This window comes from Sarcophilus harrisii, chromosome 3 (assembly GCF_902635505.1).
Source record: "Sarcophilus harrisii chromosome 3, mSarHar1.11, whole genome shotgun sequence".
Classification (NCBI taxonomy): Eukaryota; Metazoa; Chordata; class Mammalia; order Dasyuromorphia; family Dasyuridae; genus Sarcophilus; species Sarcophilus harrisii.
Window position 1 is genome coordinate 477,003,948 of NC_045428.1, and position 22,678 is coordinate 477,026,625.

The 22,678-nt window shown below is 33.5% G+C and overlaps 1 protein-coding gene across 1 annotated transcript in view; it reads right to left on the reverse strand.

Annotated features, from left to right (window-relative positions):
• The window catches only part of MMP20 (matrix metallopeptidase 20), a 47,542-nt gene that overhangs the window by 16,421 nt on the left and 8,443 nt on the right, over nucleotides 1-22,678 (reverse strand). Inside the window, exons 3-7 of the mRNA XM_003764279.3 lie at nucleotides 17,741-17,889; nucleotides 16,433-16,558; nucleotides 13,860-14,021; nucleotides 13,020-13,161; nucleotides 324-460 (exon numbers count right to left, since the gene is read on the reverse strand). Coding sequence (XP_003764327.2) covers nucleotides 324-460; nucleotides 13,020-13,161; nucleotides 13,860-14,021; nucleotides 16,433-16,558; nucleotides 17,741-17,889 — 716 coding nt within the window. The remainder of the gene's footprint in view (nucleotides 1-323; nucleotides 461-13,019; nucleotides 13,162-13,859; nucleotides 14,022-16,432; nucleotides 16,559-17,740; nucleotides 17,890-22,678) is intronic.

Genomic DNA, 22,678 nt, shown 5'->3' on the forward strand with positions numbered 1-22,678 from the left:
TTGAATCCAGGGCCTTCAACTCCAAACCCAGGATTATTGTCTGCTCTATGTGCTTTCTCTCTGGGCTAGGGACCAAGTCTAAATTATATTAGTATAGTGTTATATGTAATTATGGGCATCTCTTTTTGATGGTCATTATTATCTTTATATCAATAATACTATAGTTAAGGAATTTAACCAACAGTTGAAAAGACAGAGAGCAACAAAAATCCTTTCTTCTCCATCAATGAACAAACATCTCTAGCACTTGACACTCCAAGTACATGGGTTCCTTCACAACTGTCACTGAATTTTTCAAAGTGGTAGGGGATTTGGTTAGGTACCTTTGAAAAAAAATGCTATGCCCTTCTCAGTCACTTCATAAGCTGCATCCACATTTGACATGAGCTGGGGAAAGGAGCTGGTGATGGTACTAGGCCTGATTCCAGCTGCCAGGTGAACTTGCCGTCTCCAGAAAATCCTATTGGTTACCCACAACAGGGTCAAAAAGAAAGATAGCTGAGAGACATGATATGAACCTGGAATAAAACAGTTTTAAAACACTGTGGAATCTCTTTTGGGTAGACAGCCTAGGATGTCCTGAGTTCATAATGACTTTGCTGAGATTTTTTTATCATATATTTAATAAGCTAACAAAATCATGCATTTAGATCTAGAATTTATCCTAGAGTCTATTTTACCCACCTCATTTTATAACTCAGAAGCATTAGTGATTCTTTCTCTTAATAATTCACAATTTGTTGTGTATATAACTTGCTTTATTAATTAGCTTGCTTGTTTCCCACATTAGACTATGAGCTTTTTCAGAATAATGACTGCTTTTTGTCTTTTAGCACAGTGTTCAGCACATGGTAGGCACTTAACAAATGTTTGTTGACTGACCGATTCATAACTATTTTCTTGATACAATTTGCCACCTGTTCCCATTGTGCCTTTTTCTCTCTTTGCTTATTTAATTTTAATTGTGGCACAAAACAATGGAATAAAAATAATTCTCTGGAAAGTATTTTGAAAATCTTAAATCACTCTATAAATGGTAGGTGTGATGATGAAGACAATAATGGTGATAATGATGAAGCAGATCAATAACCAGACATTATATCTGGGGCAAAAACAGATGGAGCATGGGAAACATTGATAGTAATGGTAGAGAAGAGAATATAATTTTTGCTGTAATTGTAGTGGTAGAAAGGGTAGTTCATTCTTTAGAGAATCTGTCACATACTCCCATGAGATTTTAGAGATAAGGGAAGTCTTGGGGAAGGCCAACATGATGTCAGGATCCTGAGAATGGGAAGTGTGGTGTAGAATTGGGCTAAAGAGCATGAGTCATGGGGGGTAGTGGTATTTATTCTGCTGAAGGGAGAAAACATACCCCTGGATATTGGTGTCCTGGGACAAAGTATTGGTCATTCCATACTAGTTTAAGTTCCAACTTATTTATATGCAAGGAATAGGAACCCATTTTCCTATTATTCAATTCAATTCAAAGCATATAGGAGGTCAGTTTTTATTAATCTGTTACTCCCTGTAACATGCTTTCCTCAAATTCAAGCTCCTTAAAGGTAAGGAATCACTTCACTTTGTTTTTGCATCTGAAATGGTGAGAAAGTTCCTTCACATAATAGGTGCTTAATAAATCTTAATTGATGGATTAGAACCAGGGGAATATACAAATATAACTATATTATCTTCACCCCATTCTATAGATTCCCCTTTCTTGTTTTTTATTTCTTTGTAACATTTCTAAAAGCAAAATTGACCCAGAAACTAAAAATGTATTATAGAGGCAGAATGGAATGGCTAGAATGCTGGAAGTAAGAAAGAACCATATTTAAATGCCACTTTTAATATGTACTACTTGTTTAACCATGGACAAGTCACTTAACCTCAGTGAGACAGGTTTCCTTATCTATAAAATGAATAGAATTGAAAGATGGATTTTAATATTCCTTTTATCGCTAAATCTATAATCCTTCCATTTAAAAAGAATTATTATCATTTATAATGTGTTTAAAGAAAACTAACTTGAGGGAAGGTATTGATTATTACATACAATAATGACAATTACAATAATAGTAAATCAAGTGGTAATTTATATAATTATTCATAAAAATATGATCTCATTTTCATACCACTTAACCTTGGGCATTTAGACTACAATTCAATATAGAATTAAAAATTGGTTAAATAACACGTTCATACTTGAAAAGTAAAGAAAAAGTCATGGTAAATAGTCATCCATTTGGAATCATAAGACCTGGAGTTGGAAGGGACTTTTAGGAATTTAGTTCAACACAATCCTCTTATAGCTGAGGAACCTGAGGCCTCATGGATGAAGTGACTTGTTCTAGGTCACACAAACCAAGATTTTCTGGCTCTATTCCAATGATATTCCCATTACACCATCCTGCCAAAATTAAATAGATAAAACAACAATGGATTCCCAAAGAGATACTAACTAAATTTATTCAGAGTATAACATTCTCAATTTGGGGTGTGTGTGTGTGTGTGTGTGTGTGTGTGTGTGTGTTTGTAATGAATGAATGGGCATAAAGGACTGATTCAGTGTGAATGGCTGCTTAATCTTCTCATTAAATTGCAGGAATGGCAATTTCTATTTTTGCTTCCAGTTCCAGTTGGAACCAGACCCTGATTTCTGCAACGTCAGCAGTAGAACACTGAATTCTCCCTTTTGCTGCTGAAATACCAACAAGAAGAATGTTAGAAAATGAGGTAGACCAAAAACTGGGTATACATAATATTTGGAGGGCCTCAATTTTAACAATTTTTTTATTCTGTCAACTAATGAAACTAGAAGACCAAAGGAAATTGAATAGAAAGATGGATCAAAGATGTGTGTGTTGGGGACACACACAAAAAGATCACAGAAGGGATCTTAGTGCTTATAAAAAGTAATCTCTTCATTTTTATCAATGAGAAAAGGTATAGATAAGTTAATTGACTTATGTAGTGTGACACAGACAGTAAATGTCTGCCATAAGTTTTGAATCCAGCAAATTCTCACTCACTATGCTATGCCACCGAGGTGGACAAAGTTGATTTTTTATCACAGCTGTCCAAAAGCAACAAAAATCAGTTAATGGGTCACTCAGTTATCTTATATTGAAGTATGCATTATAGTTATTTACAAAAATGCTAGAATTAAAATAAATGTATCCTCTATGACAATCTCTTGAAGAATTTGAGAAAGAAATGTAATTTTATGAAGAACTTGATAAGACTCCAAATTAAATTAATAAATACTCTAATATTAAGTAATTTCTCTGAAAATGTGAGCATATGGGTGGACAGTGAAAAATATGTTGGAAAAAGATGATCCTGGAGTACAAAATGAGAAAGAACAAAGGCTACAGATTACCCCAAAACATGATTCTCACATATTATGAATATATTCTTTAAGAAGATAATAAAGAAGTGCTAAATATAACAAATGTCAAATAACATCACAAAAGATCATACATTCTAATTTAACAAATAGGAAACGACTGGAGAGTAAGATGGCAGTAATTTCCAGATCAGTTGTATTTGTTAGCAAAAAGATAAAAATAAATGCCAGAAAAAGTTAATCGATACATTTTTCAACTGTTGACAACAAAACTTAGGAAATGAATAAAAGAATAGATATTGACACAAAAGAAAGATGTGGAGAAAAGTTGGACTAGATAGAGTATTTACAAGATGTTTATACTGGAGGTAGCATAATTTGGAGATCACTGAATGATCTCAAGATACCTCAAAATAAAAAAAAAAACAAAATACTTGGAAAAAAAAAAACCTCATTGTTACAAAAAAGCTGAGGAAATATCAATAAATGTTCAACAATATATCTACTTCCCCATTTCTATATAATGTTTATGAAAATAATTTCTGCATACATGGAAGATATTATTTATGATGATATGAGAGAACATATATAAACTTTCACAAATGTTTTATAGGTTCTATATATTTACTGTCATACAACTAAGTAAAATATAAAGAGGGTGCAGGAATTCTCTGTACTTATTTGTTGACTCTAAAAAAAGCATCTGATGATGTATTTAACCAAAAAATAGAAAGGAATACAATTTTAGATACATGGAAGGAATTGAATGGAAATAGAAAGAAAAACACCTTTTCTCTGAGTGATTATATTACTTTTACAAAGTTTGTAAACAAACAGTTTGTAAGCAAAATTTGTAAACAAAAATAAACAAAGTTTGCTTTTATAAAGATTGATCAGTACATAAAATTTTTATAGTAAAAAGCAGGATTGTTAAAAGTATCCTTTCTATATCACAATGCAATAAAATCATATTTAATAAGGATCCATGGAAACATAGAGTAAAAACTAATTGGAGATTAAGCATCTGATTTTTAAAAATGAGTATTCTAAAAAAACAAATAAAAGAAATAAATTTCATTGAAGAGAATGACAATAATAAGACAACATATATAACAAAAGAAGCAGAGGAAAATTTATATCTCTAATTGCTTACATCAATAAAATTGAGAAAGACTAATGAATAGAGTATGCAATTAAAAAAATTAGAAAAAGAACAAAGAAAAGCCCCATCAATTAAACACTAAATTGGAAATCCTAAAAATTAAATTGTAACAATAAATTTTGCCTAAAAACCTATTGAATTAATAAATAAAACTGAATGGGTTTTATAAGAAAACCAATGAAATAGATAAGCCATTAGTTTAAACCCTATTATGAAACAAACATGATACTGATACCTAAATTAGGAAGAGAAAAACAGAGAAAAAAATTATAGACAATTTCTTTAATGAATATGGATGCAAAAATCCTAAATAAAGTACTAGCTAAAAGATTATAATGGTATATTACACAGATTATACAGTATGATCAAATGGGATTTATACCAAGAAGGATGGATGACAACATAAGGAAAACTATTATAGCAATTATTATTATTATATTATTATATCAAACTAAAAGCAAAAAATATACAACAGATGCAAAAAAGCATCTATTAATGCTTTTTGATTGTATTGACAAAATGCAACACTCATTTCTATTAAAACACTTGAAAGTAGAGGTATAAATGATTTTTTGATAGAAAGCATTTATCTAAAACCATTGGCAAGTGTTATTTGTGAAGGGATAGAAGCCTTCACTGTTTTTCCATTAAGAGGAGGTATGAAATAAGGATGCTCAGTGTCACCAAAATTTTTATAAACAGTTTCTCAGATATCACTTAAATTGTTAAGTTTATTAGCATATGATTGGGCAAAATAAATACTTCTAACTACTTTATTTTTACCTCCCTTAATAGTATATTCATCCTTTTTTGTTTGTTATACTTGTGATTTGGTTTTCTCTTTTTTAAAAAATAAATTAATCAATTGTTTATCTATTTTATTTGTTGGAGATCAAATTACATAATCTTAAAGAATTAGTGAGTTAAAGAACAAAACATAGAAACAAACGATTGAAGGAGAAAGCAACAAATATTGAAAGGGATGTGGAAAAATTGAGACATTAAGTCATTGTTGGTAGAATTGTGAACTGATCCAACTATTTTGGAGAATAATCTTGATTTATACCCAAAGAGTTTCCTTTGATTCAGCAATAGCATTGCTAGATTTATTTCCAAAGATAATTAGGAAAAAAGGAAAAGAACCTATATGTTCTAAAATATTTATACCTGCTCTCTTTGTGGTGACAAAAAATGGAAATTGTGGGGATGCCCATTAATTGCAGAATGGCTGAACAAATTGTGGCATAAAATTGTGATGATAATATTACTGTGCTATAAGAAAGGATGATCTCAATGATCTCAGGAAAACATGGAGAGATTTGCCCAAAATAATGAAGAGTGAAATGAGTAGAACCAAGAGAACATTGTATAGAGTAATAGCAATATTGTTTTTAAAAACAACTTTGAGCAATAAGTCATTTTGACTATTATAAATATCGAAGTTAATTACAAAATATGTAAGTTAACTCTTGAAGAAAGACACTGTCTTCAGAGAAAAAAAATCTATAATTACATATGCATAGAATGATTTTACATACATATATACACATATTTTTGTTTAATTGTAGCCATCCCTAGGGCATGGTAAGAGAAGGGGAAAAAAAGAAATTTACATAATAACTTTATTATGTATTTAAAAGGATAATAGATTTAAAATAGATTTATAGTTTAATGTTCAATCATATTTTTATTATATTATAGAGATGCTTCTTTTATTCTACAAATTAAAAATAAAATTTCATTTAACTAAAAAAAAAAAAAAAGCATCTGATTTTGTAGAGAAAAAGGCAACCTTAAAGCTATGCTTTTAATAAGGTGTTACCCATTACACAAAATGCTTTGAAATATATAAGAACAGAGATAATTTTGTTAACATTGATTATAAATATCAAAGTAGACATGAATTATAGAATAAATATTGCAATGTCCCATATGGGATTCATAATAACTTTAAAAGTGCTTGACCTAACCATCCCACACAGGAAAAAAAAAAAAAAAACAAATAAAGAATTCTTTCTTTCCAGATTATACAGTGCACTTGGATGGAAGACACATAAAATGATTCATCAGTACACATATTTTGTACAGATACTGAAGATGAACAGGATTTAACCAGAACTGAATAGAAGGAGCAGAGCATGATAGATTAACTTTGAAAAATGACCAGTTATTTTAATTGCCAAAAGTTTTCCCTGAAACAAAAGTCCATTAAAAAAAATAGCAGTATTCATAATGTAATGTCTTATGCCGGGGTGTTTTAGAATATCATAGTCTATGAAGAATTAAATTTGAAGTTCACCCAAAAGGCAATGGACAATGCATAATAGGCATAGTCATGAGATACATATTCCTGTATAGTATTGCCATTGAATAAAATATATAATATATACATATACATGTAGCATTTATATTATGAGAGTAAGGGAGTGAAAAAGAGGAGAGAGACAGGGACTAAGAGAGAAAGAGAGAGACAGAGACAGAAAGAAAGAGACAGACAGACAGAGAGAGAGACAGAGAGAGAATACAATAATATATTAAGAATGTCATACGAGAACTATATCATTAGAAAAGGAAGTTGACTAAATAGCATGAGCAAGAAACAAGTGATTAGTGGCCTATGTGTAAATAAATATCCATTCCTGTTTTCCCCAGCTGCTAATGCTATCCCCTCTATTATATTATATATATTTGCTCTTTTTTTTTTTTTTTTTTTTTTTGTATTTTAAGGGCCTGGCTCAGTCAGTGCCTGGAACAAATATGGTAAGTGCTTAATAAAAGTTGCATGATTGATTAATATGCAATGTCAACAGATCTAGAGAAAGGCTGCTAGAATTATGAATGAACATTTGATAGAAAATTAATGGGATGATGTGGACAAGAAATATACAGGATAAATTGATATGGTTGATGGGATCTGCTTTGTTGAACAGTAAGCTTCTATCTTTGTAATCACAGATTCATCAAAGTATTAAATAATACAAGTATAAATGAACATTAGAACTATTTGGACTAAAGTCCTGATTTAAATAAATTTCCAAATGGCCTTAAATTAATGATTCAGAATCAATAAGAAACCAAAGTTCTAGTTTCATTTTATAGCTTTGTGTAGATACAGGAAAACTACTTTCTGCCTAATATTTGAGTAATGCCTCATTTTTGGGAAATGAGGTATTTGAATCTTGGTTCAGAACTCTTTCTATTATACCACACTGCTCCATCCAAGAATATCATGGCTTTACAGAAATTCAACTCTCCTCACCCTGACCTTATAAGTGTAAGCTCAGGAGTCAGTTTTGTTCCCTGAAAAAAAAAAAAGCAAGATCATCTGGGATAAGCCCTATCATCCACCTTCTCTATTTTAAACTCTCTTTCTCTTTATTGGTGCAATGGATAAAATTCTGGGCTTGAAGTCAGGGAGATTCATTTTCTTGTCATCCAGTCATTTTTCAAACATGTCCAATTTTTCATGACCCCATTTGAGATTTTCTTATCAAAGATACTGGAATGGTTTATCATTTCCTTCTCCAGGTCATTTTAAAATGAGGAAACTGAAGTAAACAGGGTTAAGTGACTTGTCTAGGGTCACATAGTTAGGAAGTGTCTGAGATTAGATTTGAACTCAAGAACGTGAGTCTTCCTGTCTTCAGACCCAGTGCTCTATTCATTGTCCATCTAATGAGAATTCAAATCTCATTTCAGATAGTTACTAGCTGTGTCACCTTGGACAAGTCACTTAATCCTGTCTGCTTCACATTTGCATCTGTAAAATGAATTGGAGATGGAAATAGCAAACTACTTTAGTATCTTTTCTACGAAAACCCAAATGTGATTATAAAGAGTCCCATGTGACTAAAATGACTGAACAACAACGAAAAATCCTTGCCTTCAATGAAGGAAAGGTTTAGCCTTGCCATATGAAGCCTTCAGAGCAAGAGCTGGTTTTTTTTTTTTTTTCTTTTTCAAATTCACCTGTCATTCTATTTTCTCCTGCCTCCTTCAGAATCTCACTCTTTTCATTACCTCATTTTTCTTAATTCTTATATCTCTTGTGTTCATAGTTCCTTTCTCTGTTCCTTCAAATATGCTCAGGTCTTCTCTCTTTTGAAAAAATCTTTAATCTGTTGTTCCTTCCAATGACTACCCCATTCTTCCTACTATTCTTCCTACTCCTCAACATCAAATATCTCTTTCAGCACCTAAAAAATCTATCTTCTCTTCTTACCACTGTATTAAAATTACACTTCCCAAAGCTCTCTAATCTAAAGCCTTTTCTCTGACCTTATTTTTCTTTACCTCTTAGTAACACTGGCACTAACTCCTTCTCCTATTCAAAATTCTTTCTCCCTTTTTCCTCTGGCTTTTCTATAAAGGCTCTTCTCCATATCCTTTGCTAAGTTTCACTTCTTACTTTGGTCTTGAAAGTTTAGTTCCTAACTATGCATTCCTTTTTTAATTGAATTCTTTCCATAGATTAATCATTCAATCTCATGATTTCAGCTTCTAGCACTGACCTTTCTTCTTCACCTCTTCTTCAAGAGACTGGTGATCCCTTACTTTTAATCTCTTTTGCTGTTTGTTCAGAATTTCAGATATTTCACAGGCACCTCAGCTCACTATGTCTAGAACTGCATTTTCAACATGACATAGGAAAGGGCACTGACTGTAAAGTCGATGGACTTGGGGTCTGACCTCAGCACTGACACTTGTTGCCTATGTCCTCCTGGACAAATTCCTCCATCTCCCTAAACCTTGATTTCCTCATTTCTACAATGAAGTGTTTGGGTTGGATGATGACCTGGGTAGTCCCTTCTACAATCATTACAAATTAGCTGTTTTCCTGAGCTCCTAATTTATGTCAAGGAGACCATTATAATTCCAGCCACTCAGGCAGAAAGCTTGGTTTGACCCTTTTCTCTCCTTTGTTGTACATATCTGATCATTAACCACATCCTTTAGATGTCCTTATAGTTAGTTGATGATGGGAATTTCCAAGCTGGCAAATGGGAGTGAATTAGTCCTGGGAGTGAACAAATACTTGGAATTTTTCTCAACCAGGAAGTCCCCAGGTTATCACTGTTATTGGGCTATGAAAGAATGTTTTGTTCTTTGTCCAGTATAGCAGGTAGACTTCACAAGATACAGACATAGCAACCAATAGGCTATTCAAATTATAAAATCATTGAATTCTAGAGCTGGAGGGATCATTTGTTCTGATCCAGTCAACTTATAGGTGAGGAAACTCAGGTGTAGAAAGGAAAAGACTTTGCCAAAGGTAAGGAAGTTAGTGACAGAGCTGTATACTCCAGTCATAAATCGCTATCGTCTAATTTTATATTTTCCCCTCCCCAATGTAACTTAGTGTGGCCCATTTATTTGAAATCACCTGTTCTATGCAATCACCTTTCACCAAATCTGAAATCAGGGAGAAGTTACAAAAATAATTTTCCACTAAAGACATGTTAGACAGCCTTCTACCTCAATCAATTACCAGGAAATTTCAAGCAACTGCATCATGATCATGCTGCACCAAGATAATTTTTTAAACCATTGAAACAGTGGTAGGCTATATCAATCAATGGTTTCAGGATGTAGGAACCTCATAAAGAAGGAAAAGAATGTCAAAATTTTTCATTCTTCTATCATTATCTCAGTAGCACATTATAACTACATCTTATGCCCAATGAACAGGTAAAGAGAGAGGTGATCATGATATTAAATGATGGACAGGCAGCTAACAGGAAATGTCATCATAGTTAGAATATACTACTTTCTCTACTTTCAATTTCCATATCAAATATTCCTTATTTTCTGTCAGGAAAACTTTCAGATATATGAAATTCAAGAAGTCAGAGATGGACCAAATTAAGAAAAGTAACCATCTCCAGGAAAATCTTGTAGCACTAATTTAAAAATGCCTTCCTGAAATCTCCTTATGAGATAGAATTTCTAAAAGGCTTTATAGTAAAATTCTATATCAATGGGTTGTGTTATAAACATTTATTTGTGTGTCATTTGTTTGAAATCCAGAGCAAATTTTCTTGTAGAAACAATTTCTCTATGGTACATCAGAAAGAGCTGTAATACTTAGTGGTTAATTTCCTAAGCTGGCCCATGGAAGACTATGAGCTAGTTGAACCATATGGCTCAGCTGTAGGATGTTATAATCTATTAGTGGAAAACTGCATGTACACACACACACAAGTAATTATATGAAATGTAATTAGGAAATAATTTGGAAGTAGGGTAGTGCACTAACATCTGAAGAGATTAGGGTGGTCTCAGGTAGGGATAAATCTAAGACTTGATTAGAGTTCAGTATTCAGGAAGCAGAAAAAAAGGAAAAAGGTTTCAACAAGCCTTCTTTTATTAACTCCCAAACTCAACTCCTACCCACTTTCTATGCAGATTAAATCCCTCTATTCCTTTACTGAGAAGACTGATGTCCCCAGATTCAATTTCTTCATATCTCTTTCCTCATACTGCAAAAATCTTCCTTCACCCATGTTCTCCCCTGGGTTCAGGGCAAGTTAAAGCTATACCTTTCCTTGGATCTGTGAGATATGATTCATTATGGACCCCTACTCAAACTCTAATCAATATTAGAAAGTTTACTATGATTCTACAAGGGGTAATGATTGTAATTATTTTATTAATCTCATTTAGTAATGCACATTTAGCCAGTCATCTAATAAGAATATATAATGTATTAATCAATATTTTATATAAATCACATAGGAATATAAATTCCAATAGAAGAGTCTCTATGATAGGCCTCAAATTGTAATGAAATATTTACTACTTTTTTTAAACCTGGTATGGAGGTTGCTTTTTAATTGTAATAATGCTGATATGTTCATCCTGTATTGCTCAAATTTCATGACCAAACCAAGCATGAATGGCATATATTCTTGGAATATATGTATGATTTGTGCCATCTCTTCCTGATTTACCTCATCTTATGACCACTGAGTCAGTGGAGATATTCTTTGTTTCACTCGTTCTGTAACTCGGCTGACATATCATTTTTAGCTTATACATCATATATCAACCAATGGGATTCTGGACTTTGTATAGCCTCTTTAGAATGTTCAGGTAATAAATGTGCTATCAAGTCTTATAAAAAAAATAAGACACAGGAAGGAGGAAATATCTTAGGTCATGAGGAAGACCTAGGGTCCACATCATTATAGGTCCCTTAAATAAAGTGCTTTGGCTCACAGCTCTGCTTCAGTTTGTTTCTTAGCCATTTGGGATGTTTTTTGTTCTCCCAGAACTCTGCTCTACCTATAGTTCCTTTTCTCTTATTTTTTTATCTCTTCCTCTCTACCAGCTCCTTCCCTTTGTCTATAAATATGCTTATCTCCTCATCATACAAACCCAAACCAGATTTCCTTGAGAATGATCTTGCTTCATTATTGATCTTCTTATCTCTTCCCCATCATTATAAATTTCTAGAAAATACAGTCTTCATTTACTGTTTTCCCTTTCTAATCTCCTTACATCTTATACAAAACTGCAATTTGGCTTCTTCTCCTTCTATCTGCTTAAACTACTCTCTTATTCACTTCTTAATTGCGTAATTCAACAGCCCTTTGGGGCTCAGTGCTCTGTGAATCATGGTGACACTTATCTGTCTCAAAAGTTGAATTCTTAAGTCCAGAGTTCTTTGCATTATGTCATGCAGCCTTGGATGTTTGTTAAACCAAATGAACTTGATGGATTTTTAAAGTAGTTTCATATAAAGAGAAAATTCAGGCAATAAAGAGGGAAAATAAAAAGGGAGACTACTTTGCTCTAATGACCCAGTCTTCAAAAAGTCAGGATCTTTTCAATGCTATGTAAAGCATCAGAGCTGGCTCACTTTTCTTCCCTGTATAGTGCTATTCAGAAGTACTTAGTAATCAGAAGACCTTTGATCAGATTTAATCTCTAACATTTAATAGTTTTGTGACTTTTAAGTCTTTTAATGTCCCTAGATATCAGTTTTTCTCATTTGTAAAATAAATCATTGACTTGATGACTTGTAATATTCTAGTGTCGGGCACATAGTCGGTGATTAATAAATGCTTGTTAAATGAGTAATCTTTTTCTACTCTATCTATGTCCTCATAATTTTGGAGTTTTCCCTAAGGAAATCCTCTCCTAAACTATTTTTACTTTTCTCAATTCTTTCCCTTTATGACACCATAGGTTTTTGAAAGCTCTTTTTTTATTTGTTTTTTCCAATCCGACTTTCAAAACAAAGATATTGTGTGTGTGTGTATATGTGTGTGTGTGTGTGTGTGTGTGTGTGTGTGTGTGTGTGTAGAGGAAAGGGCAGGGAGAGAATAGAAGGAGTCCAGAAGTCATTGATGTATAGCTCCAGGATACATATGAGTCATTTGTCAGCATGCAAGCTATTTTTAGACAGGTGTTTGCCTGAAGTAATGATGTTTCTCCCTTTTCCAACTGATGTGGATCCTTGAAATCACACAGGAGCTTGGTATGTTGAATATATATGGAGCTCACCTGTCTTTGAAGAACAGTAATTCCTTCCCTAACATTGTAACAGCATCAAAGGATGAGGTGGAGTCACAGATATCAGGGTCTGATGGCTTGTGAGGAGGAATGTGGGGCACATTGGGTCTTTCAGTGACTGCTTTGCGAGGTCCTGGAGATTCAAAAATAAAGTTGGCAAAATAGACTTTTTTAAAAAGTCCCCTATATTCTTTGACTGTAGATATTCAGGATACTTGTGTGATTTCTTGATTCTTTAAGAATCACCTTCCTTTTGGAGCCTTACTTTAGAGATAGAGAAACTGAGGCTCAAAGTCAGAGAATTAGTTGGGGGCACATTGGGGTCTTGAATCCCAGTCAGAAGCTCTATTTCAATCTAGCATACTGTGGGTCTGTTTGTTCTGCTATGGGGAATGAAAGATAGAGCTGTTACTAACTGTCCAAAGTGTGCTAATACCCTTATGTGTTCATGGCTGTTGGACATCTTATTTGGAATAATGAAAGCTCAGTCATATACAACACAGCTATAGCATATCCCATATAGCACATAACATATCAGGAGGTAAATCCTGATCTAGGGTCTAAGAAAAAATAAATCTTCTCTTTTAATCTCTACCCTGTTTGATCTAATGTGCTTTGGAGAAAAATTCTCAATCCTAATTCCAAATCTAAGAAGACAAAGGTGTTTGCATAATTGGGGAAATTAAAATATGGCTGGAATAAGGTTACTCTTAAGTAATCTGTATTTAAGTAGCCATTGTCAAAGCTTAATTTTTTTTAATTGGTGAAATCAAATGTTATTCCTGCATCACTTATCTATGCTGAGCTATCAGATGAGTTCAGGGTTTATACCGTATAATGCCTGGATCCCTTTCACATCGTCCTTGGGGAGGCGAAATCCATAGGGATGTTGATACCTGTAAGTGGGATACATCAGTGCTGAGGGGTCACTAGAATGGGCCAATCCCAATGCATGACCAAATTCATGGGCAGCAACAGTGAATAAATTGAATCCTAAAGAACATAGAAGGAATAAGATTAGTATGTAATAGATTTATAATTTCATTGTCATCATCATTGAATCCTAAACAACACAGAAGGAATAAGATTAGTATGTAATAGATTTATAATTTAATTGTCATCATTATCACAATTATAGGCAATTCTATAACATTTTAAGATTTGTGAAGCACTTTAAGCATTCTCTAATTATATAATTTTCATCATCTCTCTATGCTGAAGAATTAAAATCAAACATAATGTATCTGTCACCAATAATAGTGCAACTAACATGTTTACTCTGATTTGTTATAGATCATGAATTATTCAGAAACTAGACTTTTTCTGTGTCATATATTTTATTCCAATTCTATCAAAAAAAGGGCGTAATGTTTGGTCAGTATCTCCCTACATTTGGGCAAATGAGAGCATTAAGGGAAGATGCAAATTTTCAAGAAAGAACAAGGGGTAGAAATTATGGGATGATGGATATATATGGAAAAGAAACACATCCAACTTCTTTACAATTAGAACTATTCAAAAATATGGGGGTCGTGAGTTCCTGTCACTGAAATTCATTAGATGATCCCCTGTTGGGGGATGTAGGAAATTGGTCTAAATGATTCCTGAGATCCCTTTTAAATATGTCTGTCTATGCTGATGATTTTCTTGCTTAGTTATTAGACTCTTGCCTCATTCATTGTACCCAAGCTCTATTTTGTGTTCTAGTGTCCCAATCATGTCCCTATGTGTTTCCATGTTTAAATTCCTGTCTTATTACCCTGTACTATTCCCCATATCTTTCAGAACAGAGATTGGAGAACTTCTAGTTAACCATAGACTGCATTACCTATGGTCCTATTCTCTCCATACCAACTACCTGCTTTGTCTGTGCTTTCTCCCATCAGCCTACCCAGATGCTATGTTCTATCAACCTACTGAGAAGAGCCCCTATTGATCTCTGTTAGAACTCTCAGATACCGAGTCAACCCATGTAGACCATTGGCTAGATGGACGTTGCCATAATCTCATAATGTTTAACTCATCAGCCCAGGGTCTCTCCTAAACCCATCAAGACTCTTCCGAATCACTTGCCTCACTCTATCAAGACTCTAATTTCCAAATTTCAATAATCCTTCAAATGTTCCAATCTATCAATGTACAATCACCAAGTCTGGGTACTGACAGATAAACAGCAGAGAGAGGAGCTAAGACTCATATTAGTCAACTTTTGCCAATTATTTATTTTCTGAGCAGGGCATATAATTTCATTTTATTATTTCATCATTTCAACTCCTAGTGTGGAAATTGCCACTACCAAGGCTCATTGATAACTATTCTGAAATTTATAAACCAAGAGATTTGTTCAGATCACTAAAAAGTTAAATGACTTGCCCAGGATCACATAGCTAGTAGTTTATTGACTTTAAGGAAAACTTTCTATCCACTAAGTCACACTCTCTTCACCAAGCTATTCTCTCATGCTGTTGATAATGATGTATTGAAATAGGACACTAAGCCAATAAAAAGTAAGATGGATAGCGGGGTTTATGAACTTCCTTTATACCTTTTAGTTCCCTTTTTTGAATAAGCACTTGGCTAACTCCTCATTATCTATACACATTCTATTCACCTTATGGGCTATCCAGAAGAGCCACATGCCATCCCAAAGCCTTTTCATCCAGACACTTTCTAAACATTGTGTATTCCCAGCTTAAGGAGTCAAATAGGTATCTTATCCTTTTCTCCTATTTATCCAGAATGGGAACTTCTTCAAGGCAAGGAATAGGTGAGGTATTTTTAAAAATTAATTATTTTTTATTCTCAGTGCTTAATGTAATACTTTGTCTTTCTTTTTGGTTTGGACTTGTGATTTCATGAGTGTAGGGAATTCTAGGTGAGGATAGCCCTCTACCAGCTAAGATAATTAGCTGTTTTTCAACTTAAAGAGAGCTTCCGGGAGCACTGAGTCTTTCAATGACTTGCCCAGCATGACATAACCAACTGCAGGAATGAAACTTGAGTCCAGGTCTTTTTTCCTGATTCTCATGCTTGTTCTCTATATGTTACTTCACACTGCTTTCCTTGCACACAGTAGGCACTGAATAAAGGTTTTGTAGATTTGAGTTGAATTGCTTACAGGTGACAATGACTGGAGAAAAAGACCTTACTGCTGCTTCTTTCTAACAGAATATGTGGCTTATGCTAAAGTGAAACAGATCAAACAAGGATTCAGCTGCACAGCTGAGGGCAGAGCTTCCCCCTTATGGGGTTGAAGGACCTTTGTGATTTTTGGCTTACTTGTTTTCCTTAGCCTGGCCCCCTAGTTAAAGGGTGACTTGGACCGTTGAGCCACAGGGATTCATGTTGGAGGCCCAGGAGAAGATACAATATTTTCCAGGTTATGGTGAATTGTGCATATATACCATTCGTTCCCATAGTCCACTTCTCAGCATTGTCGAAATGGGTGTCTCCTCCCAGGCCTTCTCCAGGGGCAAATGCATGGGCCAGAGTTCCTCGAGGACCATCAAATGGGTATGAATCCCCATGATCTACCAAACATCAAAAAAAAAAAAAAATCAACACAATTTAGTATGACATTTCTTGGTTTCAGTTAAACATACTTTGCCCAAACCATGGATATATATCATGATAAAAAGAACCATTTTATATTGTATAAATTTTACTTCAGTACAAAAGACTCTAGATTGACTGTTAAAGGAGAGTCAGATGATGTCACAAAAAATTATAATAAGCTTCATTCTCCCTGAAGGGAAAGCTGCTTAAGTATTCTAGGGGAACTAAAAAGTGTTAGGATGGACAATGCACTCTTAGTGAATTAAACCAATATTCCTGGTCAATTTTAGGTATTTTAAATGAAACCAGATTCTCATTCTGTGTCTTAAATTCTCAAGTTTCCCCAAAAAGCTCAAGTGCCACTTTCTTCATCAGGCTTATCCTGATCCCATCAGCTGCTTTTGCCTCTCTACTGTTCACTCTATTTTTCCCCAATTAGAGTTAATTAAAAATGGGTATCAAAAGCAGGCTAATAGGCAAAAGAAGTCAGGAAAGGGCTTCTTGAGGAGCATATAAAGAGGGAAGTAGGAAGTCTTGACCTTCATGATGGTGGTAGTGGTGATGGTGAGCCTTGAGGAATCATTCTTTTCAGAGCACTGGTTAGCACAGAATTGTCTTTCTTGTTTGCCTGCCTTCCCTAAGCCATTGCCTGGCCGAAGTGTATGGCCCATGGAAATCACATCATTAGTGTACACTGGGAATGGCTTTCTTCCATCCTAGAGATGAAAATACTGAAGGACATTCAGTTGAGTCAGCAAGAAGGTGAGAATCAGAGAAGCATTGGGAAAAAAAGCAGGAATAAAAAAGAGGTAGAAATTCGTTGTTCAGGTATAGTAGTTGCTATGTAAAAAGGAGAATAAAATCAAACAGATCTTAATCAGATACAAAGGTCAAGAATAAGCATTAAAATGAGACAATAAATAGTCTATCCTACTTTGATTTGATGGCCTACACTTTTCTGAGAACTGTTTCAGTTGTAACGATTGTCACAATTTGGGCATAAGCAGCATGTGGTGCCTTTTGCTACAATCTGGTTCTCTGTGCAGCAAACTCCATTGTGGATGGCTTGCACTGATTGATTGTATCCAAAGTCACACAGGGACTGATTGTGACAGCATTGATGTGCCGGTTATAGATAGAGCAGAAGGATATATTACCTCCGAGTTCAAATGAGATCATAATATCTGCTTCTCCTGTGTTTTGTCGAACAAAATTCAGAGGAACAGCATTACTCCAAGCCTGTAAGGCCATGTCTACTGCCTTGTCAACTTCAGCATGGCTCATTGAGGATGTATATTTTGAGACTCTGTACAAGTAAAGAGAAAATATTTTCCCTTTTGTGAATCATGCTAAATGAGGAAACAGAAGAATTACTTGTCCAGACCTTATTTTTAAGAAAGCAATCTTTTCTTTCAATTATGGATTAAATAAAATATCCTAGAAGACATGCAGACTAAAGTGGAAAACAAGCAAAAGTTGAGAAAATTTAGGGTTTAAGGGACACTAATACATTGTTGGTGGAACTGTGAATACATCCAACCATTCTGGAGAGCAATTTGGAACTATGCTCAAAAAGTTATCAAACTGTGCATTTCCTTTGATCCAGCAGTGTTACTACTGGGCTTATATCCCAAAGAGATCTTAAAGAAGGGAAAGGGATCTGTATGTGCAAGAATGTTTGTGGCAGCCCTCTTTGTAGTGGCCAGAAATGGGAAACTGAGTGGATGCCCATCAATTGGAGAATGGCTGAATAAATCGTGGTATATGAATGTTATGGAATATTATTGTTCTGTAAGAAATGACCAACAGGATGATTTCAGAAAGTCCTGGAGAGACTTACACAAACTGATGCTGAGTGAAACAAGCAGGGCCAAGAGATCATTATATACTTCAACAACAATACTATATGATGACCAATTCTGATGGACCTGGCCATCCTCAGCAATGAGATAAACCAAATCAGTTCCAATGGAGGAGTAATGAACTGAACCAGCTACGCCCAGCGAAAGAACTCTGGGAGATGACTAAAAACCATTACATTGAATTCCCAATCCCTATATTTTTGCCCACCTGCATTTTGGATTTCCTTCACAGGCTAATTGTACAATATTTCAGAGTCCGATTCTTTTTGTATAGCAAAATAACGGTTTGGTCATATATACTTATTGTGTATCTAATTTATATTTTAATATATTTAACATCTAGTGGTCATCCTGCCATCTGGGGGTGGGGGTGGGGGGAAGGAGGGGAAAAATTGGAACAAGAGGTTTGGCAATTGTCAATGCTATAAAGTTACCCATACATATAACCTGTAAATAAAAGGCTATAAAAAATAATAAATAAATAAATAAATTAAAAAAAAAAAGAAAATTTAGGGTTTAAAAACATTCTTCCCTAATTTGACAAATATGAATACTATTGTACATTTTCTTGGAAATAAAAGAAGGCAAATTCAAACAAAGACATAAGGAACTGGAAGCCTTTGACTAAACATTCTAAAGGAAAATAGAGTGGACTTAAAATGATAGGATTTAGAGGAGGAGGGGCACTTAGTCCAACCTCCTCATATAGAAGAGCAAAAATAAGAGCCAGGGACAATTGTTGTTAATATGCTTATGTGTACTGTTTGTCCCTGAAAAGAATCAAAATTAGAGGGATTTTGTTTTATTTTTTTGTGATGAGGCAATGAGGGTAAGTGATTTGACTAGTACATGTTGAATGTCTGAAGTTAGAATTGAACTCAGGTTCTCCTAATTTCAGGGCCAGCATTATATACACTGTACAACCTAGCTGCCCAGGGGATTTTGAACTAGATTTCAAAAAGATGGTAGCAATGGAGGGAGGAGAAAGAAAAACAAAGAAATTTATACAATAATTTTATTGTATATTTTAAAAGGAATAGCAAATTAAATGTATAGATTTGCAGTTTCATGTACAATCATTTTTTTTTATTATACTATGTTATGGAAATGCTTATTTTATTCCATAAATTAAACAAACAAAAACCGTGGCCCAGTTGAGCTAATGGTACTGCTAGGTAGAATTGTGTAGAACTAAGGGGCTTTTCATTTATTCATGTATCTATCATCCATGTATCTATGTATCTATCTATTAAAACAATAGAAGAAGCTGGAGAAAAGAATAAGGCCTTAGAAGCCAGAGTGAAAGAATTGCTAGAAGCAACCTTTTTGTTTGCATAATTCTAAATGGTTTTCTAAAATGGTTATTTGATGTATGCCTCTACCAGCCCTTTACTGATTTGGTAATTTTCCCACACCTAACTACATGTATTATTTCCACCTTTTGTCATCTTTGCCATTTTGCTGAGGGCAAGATAAAATTTCTTTGTATTTATCTTTCTATTAGTGATTTGAAACATTTTTTTTATATGTCTAGTTTCTTTTTATTCAAATCCTGACCATTTATTTATGAGTAGGTATCTTATTTACACATACATATATACATATATTAACATATATATACATATATCTGTTTATTGTCTACATATCTTGGATACAAAGTTCTTATATGAGAAATTGATATAAAGGTTTTCCCCATTTGACTTTTTTGTTTCTTATCCTAAATATATTAATTTTATTTCTGTAGAAGCTTTTCAGTTTCATGTAATTAAAGTTATCTATTTCATCTTTTGTTATTTCCTCTATTTCTTGTTTGGTTAAGAGTTTATCTTCACATAGCTATGAGAGGTATATGATCTCTTCTTCATTTTAAAGGTATAATCCTTAGTACTTTATTAAAGTCATGTATTTAATTTGAATTTATTGTGGAATATGGTGTATGGTATTGATTTAAGCCTAATTTCTAATCAGACTGCTTTTCAGTATTTTTAGCAGTTTTTTAAAATTAAATCGGGAGTTTTTTCCTAAATAATTTATGTTTTCTGGCTTATGAAAAGTTGGGTTGTTAAATTCCATTATTTATAATTATCTCTTGTCTAGTCTGTTTCACTGATTCACTTCTCCAATTTATAATCAGTATTAATTGATTTAGATGATGGTTGCTTTATAATACAGTTTAAGATCTGGAAGTTCTATTATACCCTTTGTTCCAACCTTTTTCATTATTTCTCTTAGTATCCTATACCTATTATTATTTAATGAAATCCTGTAAAATATCCTTTTTTGATAATTTGATTGGTATAGCATTAAAATTATAAATTATTATTGGTAGTAGTATTTTTATTATATTGATATGGCCTAGCAATGAGCACTGAACAATCTTCCAGCTATTATATTTAGTTCTTTATTTCTTTAAGGAGCATTTCATAATCTTTGAATCAATATAAGTACTTTGTATGCTTCAATGGATTGTGTGTGCTTCAATAGATTTAGTTAGATTGATCCTCTACTTCTACTACATGTTGTTTACTTATTCTATGTGATGCTTCCTTTTGATTTTATTGATATTTTTATGATATTAAAAAGATCCTCCTATGTTATACTTGGCAAGGATTTTAGCATAAATGAATGGTATATTTTGTCAAAGATTTATTTGCATCTATTGAGACAATTATATAGTTTTGAAAGTTGTTGTTCTTGTTACTATTATTCCTCTATAGCTCCACATACATCTATTCCCTTCTCCTTCATATAGCCATTGAACTAATTCAAATTGTCATCATTTTAATTTTTTTTCAATTTATTCTCAAATATTTCTCAGTGAAAAAAAAAAGAAAAAAAATTCGGAATCATTTCAATAGTTTTCCAGTTGATGTCTCTATCTTGAGTTTCTTTCCTCTGCAGTTTATCTTCCACATAACATTCAAAGTGATATTCCTAAAATATGAGTTTCATCAAGTAACTCCCCTCCTCAATGAACCCTATTAAACTTGTTATTACCTCTACAATCTAATGCAAGCTGCTCTGTTTGACATTAATGTCTTTCACAATCTGGCTATAATATGCTTTTCCAGGATTATTATACAAATTCCTTTTTATACATTCTATGATCTAGAAACTGCATCTCCTCTTCTTGAACACTGCCACCATCCCAACCCTGGTCCTCATCACTATTGTAATATTGATGGTTGATCTCACTGCTTGTTTCTTCTCACTCTAATCCATCATCCCTCAGCTGTCAGATGAGATATGTTGAAGGAATAAGCATTTATATAGCATCTATTACATGTCAGCATTGTCTTCAAACAAGGGCTGGATGACTACTTGTCTCACATATTATAGTAAGAATTCCTTTCAGGTATAGACTGGACTAATGACCACAGAGATTACTTCCACTGTCAAATTCTGTGATTCTCTGAAATTCAGTAGGGACAAGATGAAGAAATATTGTTAAGTTCAGGGAACATTTATTAAGTACCTATTGTGTTACTTAATAAATACACAAATAAATCTTATTTTAATTAAATTAAATTTTATTTAATAATTTAATTAATTGTGATGTATAAATTAAGAAAGAAGACAGTTTTTGGCCTCAAGGAGCTTATATCAGTATATATGTATGCAGAGAGGGAATCACTTAAATCTAACTAGGTAATGCCCTTTTTGAACCAAATTATCTGTGGCCTAGACCCTTTGCTGTACATTTGTAGTTACAGTCATTCTAGGGCACAGTTTATTCTAAGGGAAAAAAAAAACCAACCATGGAAAACTCTTCAAAGACTCATAAATAACCCTTACTTTCTCTTCATTTGTTATACAAGACCCAGCATTCCTTGCTTCTAATACATCCCCAGAAGCCATGTAGTACAACCTGAAAAAAGCTCTCTATTAAATAATTTTCAATGGCATAATCCAGCCTTTGTTTGATTCCCCTCTAGAGAGAGAAAACTCATAATTTCAGAGGCAGACCATCTAAAAAAATTTTTTTTTGAACTTCTCATTGAAGGAGTGGATATAGTGTTGGGCCTTGAGTGCAGTGTCCAAATCCAACTTCAAATTCTTAATAGTTCTGTGACTTGGGCAAGGTACAACCTCAGTATTCTCATCTGTAAAATGAGGATAATAATACCCATCTCCCAGACTTCTTTTGAGGATCAAATGAAAAAGTATTTATAAATTACTTAATGTAGTGCCTTGCCCAAATAGGCCCTTAATAAATGCTTAAACATTTCCTTT